Raw genomic sequence first — 5,945 nt, 5'->3', positions numbered from 1 at the left:
TTACATCCTGTATTATACTCCAGAGCTGCACTCACTATTCTGCTGGTGCAGTCACTGTGTACATACATTACATTACTGATCCTGAGTTACATCCTGTATTATACTCCAGAGCTGCACTCACTACTCTGCTGGTGCAGTCACTGTGTACATACATTACATTACTGATCCTGAGTTACATCCTGTATTATACTCCAGAGCTGCACTCACTATTCTGCTGGTGCAGTCACTGTGTACATACATTACATTACTGATCCTGAGTTACCTCCTGTATTATACTCCAGAGCTGCACTCACTATTCTGCTGGTGCAGTCACTGTGTACATACATTACATTACTGATCCTGAGTTACCTCCTGTATTATACTCCAGAGCTGCACTCACTATTCTGCTGGTGCAGTCACTGTGTACATACATTACATTACTGATCCTGAGTTACCTCCTGTATTATACTCCAGAGCTGCACTCACTATTCTGCTGGTGCAGTCACTGTGTACATACATTACATTACTGATCCTGAGTTACCTCCTGTATTATACTCCAGAGCTGCACTCACTATTCTGCTGGTGCAGTCACTGTGTACATACATTACATTACTGATCCTGAGTTACATCCTGTATTATACTCCAGAGCTGCACTCACTATTCTGCTGGTGCAGTCACTGTGTACATACATTACATTACTGATCCTGAGTTACATCCTGTATTATACTCCAGAGCTGCACTCACTATTCTGCTGGTGCAGTCACTGTGTACATACATTACATTACTGATCCTGAGTTACAGCCTGTATTTTACTCCAGAGCTGCACTCGCTTGTTTTCTTCCTTTAGTATTAGTAATGGCACGGCGTTCCTATGAGAGATGTTCCTGGTTCCCGTCTGGTCTGAGAGAGAAGACGAGTTGTAGGTAATTAGAGGGATATTCTGTGTTTGCTCCGCTTACATCTTGCAGTATCCGGTCTCTGCTCGCTGTCAGTCACTGGGCTCTGTCCTTGTTCTTTCCTGGGATATTCCTGCTCCGGTGCTGGATGCACAGTTACACGGCTCGTTAGTTATCAGTCTACTGCGTCGTCAGCTCCATCATTACTGGCTGCCGCTCTCTCTTCAGAGGCGGCTGCTGCTGCTGCTGCGATCTGTTGCGGTTCTGCAGGGGTCGGGCTCAGCTCCTGGACTCTTCTCCGGACCCCGCCTGTGTCCATGAGGCTGTGAAGCTGCTGGAAGAGGTAATGGTGCGGCTCTTGTCCTGCTGCCTGTAACCCCCCAGGTATTGGTGCCTGCACTGCCCCCTATCAGCTTCTTGTAGATGGCGGCTGCGCTCGAGCTGTGTCCTGTGGATGTCGGGACTCTCTGCAGGATTCGTGGTCTCTGGCTGTGGCGCTCTCCTCAGCCTTCCTCCCCAGACGTCATGAAGATGCTTGCAGACCCCGAGGGGCCTCCAGGTGACTGCGACCCCATTAACCCTTACAAGCCTTGTCATCTGCAGACTATGGTTCCCCCATAGGTGATTGATGGCGACGGACGCCCTGGATCAAAGGACACTCTGATCCTAGATTTGTCACCAGTGAATTGCCCCAATCGGTGCAAATCATTGTGTGCATGATGGAGGGGACTCTGTGCTGCCCCTCCAAGCCCTGTAAAGGTAACACTGGCACTGACTTGGGGGGGGGGGGCTGAAGGCTATCTGGACCCTGATATTGGCCCACAGGGAAGTGTAGGGGCACTCGGGTATAATGCACGTGGACTGTAATAGCACTCCCATTGCATGTCGGATGTGTGACGGTCAATGGTGAGGATTTACTAGGATAAATGTGACGGCGTTTGCTCCAAAATCTGCAAATGGCTCTTCAGAGGAAGATGACTGACCGTCTAGCGCCACCTACAGGCAGTGGCAATCAGGAATCAGCATTGACCTTAACGAGCCGTATAAAAGCCAAACTAGACGCTGTTTGCAGACTTGTGTTTCAGGGTATCTGCTGCTCATCAGAGCAAAACGGGAGGTCTTACTTGGCTGGATGAGAGGCCTCTGATGGGGGTCTAGAGCATAACGTCACCTTGTGGAGAGGGTCACTGTGACTTCTCACCCTCTGATGCCTAATATTATAAGCGCCTCCTCTTTGCAGTGATGATGGTGGCACATTGTGTCTTGGGTCTACATTCCCCCCTGAGTGCTGCATTGATCTGGTGACCCCCATATTCTCGCTTCCCTCCTTATACACAGGTTTCCCTGCCGTCTGCTTCGTGGGTTTTTCTTCTCGATGGATTTGTTGCGTCACTGGCATAAAATGATGAATGTGATCCCCTGGATCCAAGATCTCTTGGAGGTGAGTGACCCCTGGTTATGGGGGCACAGAGGGTCCTGGATGTGACCTCTGCTTACTAACGCTTTTACTTGCAGGTTTGCGCTTCTGGTTCAGTTCCCCGTCCACAGGGCATGTGCCTGTCCTGCAGGGGGCGCCAGGCGGTGTCGGAGGTGAGTACAGGAGCTGCTCACTCTTTAGTCCTGATGCTTGGTTGTACATGATGGAGGGGTCCGCTTGTCATACACACAGCATCAGTCCTCTGATGGGGCAGGGGGTCAGTGTATGGGGGGATCTCTGTCGGTCCATCTGTGTGCTGTAGCCCCCCCCCCCCTCATGTCTTCTGCTTCCTTGTCAGGTGTCTGCAGGCAAAACGCACAAACCCAGCAATCGACCAGCAGCAGCAGCGGACCGGAGAGCAGAGGAGTACAGAACCACTGCAGTCATATTCAGTGAGTCGTGGGGGAGGGAGTCTGTTATCAGATATTGGGATCCACTTCTCTGATATCGGCTTCTGACTGGTGGCGTGAGCGATTCATTACCGATCAGAAATTACAAATATCTGAGTAAAGGGAAAAACCAAATCTGATGACCATCACCACCACCACCTCTCCCTCTTCTCCAGCAGATCATTTAAGCGATTCGGAGAAGACGCGAGAGAACGAAATACCGGGGGCCGAAGAGCGATCCGTCCACAGACTGAGACCCGTGAGTGACGGTGGAAGTGTAGAAACTGCAAACTCCATGTTGTCATACACAGCCGGCGTCACCACAGCCGAGGACACGAGGCTGAGCGTCAGGATAGCAACTCAGTACAAATATATATTACTGGGACATGGAAGGAACCGCAGCAACTGGTTATATCCGATTGCTGGAGTTCAACCATTGGGGTCAACAGTGACCCCAAAAACTGGCCTACCCCATGTTGCATGGAGCAGAGGTCTGTGCTTCATTCATTTCTGGAGATCCTCTAACTCCTATTGCACCATTCATCGTCCACGGTGCAGAGGCCGCACACACACCTCTGCTCCATGCAACCCGGGGTCTGCAGAGTCACTGTTTTGGGTCACTGGTGGCCAAAGTGGTTGAACCCCAGCAACCCTTTATACCCAGTGTCCTGTGTAAAGGTGAGATTTTCAATTCGGGGCATTCATCTGCGGCTAAAGAAGTCTTCCCCCATCATTGGTGTGTGCTCCTTCCTGGGTCCAGAGGATGGGAGCAAAACTGTGTGGAGGCAGCGGCTGACTGCCCTTAATAGCGCAGCCAGCCCCCTCCTCAGCTGATGTATAGTCAAGAGGGGGGTGGCTCACCTATTGGGATGCACAACCAGCCTCCTTCAGAGCACCGTGCTGGTCATTGGCACCACACGGGGTAAGGAGTGAATTTCTGTGGCTGACCCTTGCTCTCCCCCCAGGGTCTCCTCTCCTCGTCCCCCCAGGGTCTCCTCTCCTCAGCCCAGCAGCTGAATTCTCTGAAGAAGGATTTGGAGACTCATCAGCTTTATCTCGGTGCCATAGAGACCCGGCTGAGTGACCTGGAGCGCCGGGCACAGGACGTCACCAAGCGCCTGGAGAGAGCCAGTAAGTGAGGGGACTACTCCCCCCATCATCCTCCTCCAGCTGATGCACAACTCCCACTATCCTCCTTATTCTGTGCTGCAGATCTGGAGCTGGAAGCCATTAAACAAGAAAGTGTCGCTGTGAAGACCCTTGTGGACGAGCTGACCCCTTCTCCGGTTACAGAACTTGTGGACAATCTGTGGGAAGATTCGCCGTGGAGCCTGCGCCTGGTGCGTATATACAATGCAGAAGCTGTGAGCCAGTAAGTACACCCCTGAGTTAATAGATGGCAGAAGCTTCTGGACTGGACAAATTACAGATCTGCAAAAAATAAGTTTCAGGATCTGTTGGTTACTCCACGTAATCTTTGTTTTTTGGTGCTCTGAATCCGAAAATGACCTCTGTTTTGTCATAGGACATCACGTTTCCTGACAATTTAGGTAACTGTTAAATAAGGCAATACTGCAAAATAAATGAAATGACAATTTTTTTATTACAAATTTTTTATGAAAATCATTTTTGAACTGAAATGAGCTCACTAAAATCGATATTACACCCCCTCCCCCGTGAGGCTCCTCTTTGTAGGTTTACGCTTGTGAGTAGCATCTGGAATGTCTCTGAAGCATCCACCATAGGCTGCCATCATTGTAATGCTCCATTTTCCCTGGTATCTTCTTTCCATCTCTTTAATGTCCTGGTGGAATCGTTCACCTTGCGCTTCACTCACAGCTCCCAAATTTTCAGGAAAGTCGTTAAGATGGGAATGGAGGAAATGCACTTTCAAACTCATTAGGCAACCTAAAGCTTGAAATGCTTTCACCATTCGTCCCACAATGTGTAGTCAGGATCTTTTCCCCCTCACCCATGACAGCACACCTTGAGAGAGGGATCTGCCCCACCAAGGACCGGAAACCATCTGAAATAAAAGGGCGGTACCTCTCCCTTGCCAGTTGGTTTCCTGTCCTAGATGGGAACCTGTCTGAAAGAAGTTGTTCACACTTACCTGGACCTGTTCCGGTGTGGAAGAGTGGGCGCCGGCCTGTGCACCAGGTTCCAGGCTCCAGAAGCGCCGTCCACAGTTCCCTGGAGCCGTGTCCGAGCGTGCGCAGGCGGTGAGGAGGGCTCCGGCTCCCCGCAGACCGCTGTGCTGTCCTCCCCCTTGTCGCAGGCTCCTGGCTGGCCGAGAGCGGCGTCTTACGGGTGTGACTCGTCTGACAGCGCGGTGCATGCTGGGAGAGGCGTGCCCGATGACGTCGGGGACTTAACCCGGATGTAAGCGCTTGCCGGCAGGCTTTTGGAACCTCGGCGGGTGGGCGTCAGGAGGGGGGGGGGAGGACTCCTGAACCGGGAGGTTCCGGATGTGCCCTATTTTAGCTGGGGGAGTTGTCCTGGCAAACGCTGCCTATACTCGTGCTTGTGGTATAGCAGCTATGGCAGACCAGGACAGCCAGGAGTAGCTGACCCCTCCATCTCAACACCAGCGGAAGAAGCAGTCGGACGCCTCCCACGGACGGCCGCTCCAGCAGCGGCAGCAGGAGGAGTAAGGTGTTGGACTCTTCAGGGCCATCCAGAAGGGATTCATCTTATGTCCCGCCACAGCCTCCAAATCCAGTACCCTTTTGTGACTTCAGGGGTGAGTGATCTTCGTGAATGTCACTTGATAGTAATGGAAAGATATTATGTGCTTCATTCCTTAAGAACCTAAGAGTAGCGCCAAAAAGAAGCACAGGGTTTGCGCCTTATGCCAGGCCCCCCTTTCCATAGATTGGCAGAAACCGCTTTGTGCTAGCTGTATTAACCAAACCATAGCGGAGAGCACCCCGGATTTTGCTTCTAATTTGAGATCCATAATCCGTACAGAGGTTCACTATTCCCGAAAAGGTTTACTTAAGGGAAAAAAGATCCCATAAGGATATCTCCTCAGACTATGGTTCATCCTCCCAGTCGGAGGATCCATGCCTCGGTGAATAATCATCCTCTTCATCAGACAGTGATAGCCCCTGTTCATATATAGTGTGACCGAAAGAATGGTATAAAATAAAAAATATACATTATATTTACCTTCTGATGGCCCCCTGTGTCCATAGCGATCCG

At 51.1% G+C, this 5,945-nt stretch overlaps 1 protein-coding gene across 2 annotated transcripts; it reads left to right on the top strand.

Annotated features, from left to right (window-relative positions):
- The first annotated feature begins 701 nt into the window (after positions 1 to 701).
- LOC141240735 (uncharacterized) lies at positions 702 to 3,679 on the top strand. Of its 2 annotated transcripts, none has more exons than XM_073668700.1 (6): positions 702 to 1,218; positions 1,289 to 1,434; positions 2,214 to 2,316; positions 2,391 to 2,465; positions 2,651 to 2,744; positions 2,921 to 3,679. In XM_073668700.1, exons 3-6 carry the CDS (start codon positions 2,251 to 2,253, stop codon positions 3,379 to 3,381), a joined length of 696 nt encoding a protein of 231 aa, XP_073524801.1. In that variant the 5' UTR covers positions 702 to 1,218; positions 1,289 to 1,434; positions 2,214 to 2,250; the 3' UTR covers positions 3,382 to 3,679. The 2 variants fall into 2 exon arrangements, with proteins under 2 accessions (XP_073524801.1, XP_073524800.1); XM_073668699.1 differs by having other exon boundaries at positions 2,918 to 3,679.
- The last annotated feature ends 2,266 nt before the right edge of the window (positions 3,680 to 5,945 follow it).

The sequence above is a fragment of the Phyllobates terribilis genome, unplaced genomic scaffold (assembly GCF_046119375.1).
Source record: "Phyllobates terribilis strain yellow unplaced genomic scaffold, ASM4611937v1 Scaffold_2__4_contigs__length_985480577, whole genome shotgun sequence".
In the NCBI taxonomy this organism is placed as follows: Eukaryota; Metazoa; Chordata; class Amphibia; order Anura; family Dendrobatidae; genus Phyllobates; species Phyllobates terribilis.
Note: the sequence above shows the minus strand (reverse complement) of the source record. Positions and strands in the feature narration are given on the sequence as shown.

Coding starts and splice junctions, on each gene's coding strand:
- LOC141240735 (XM_073668699.1), top strand. CDS start 2,251: ATGGATTTGTTGCGTCACTGGCATAAAATGATGAATGTGATCCCCTGG. Junction 2,466..2,650: donor GGCGCCAGGCGGTGTCGGAG/GTGAGTACAGGA, acceptor CTTCCTTGTCAG/GTGTCTGCAGGCAAAACGCA. Junction 2,745..2,917: donor AACCACTGCAGTCATATTCA/GTGAGTCGTGGG, acceptor CCTCTTCTCCAG/CAGATCATTTAAGCGATTCG.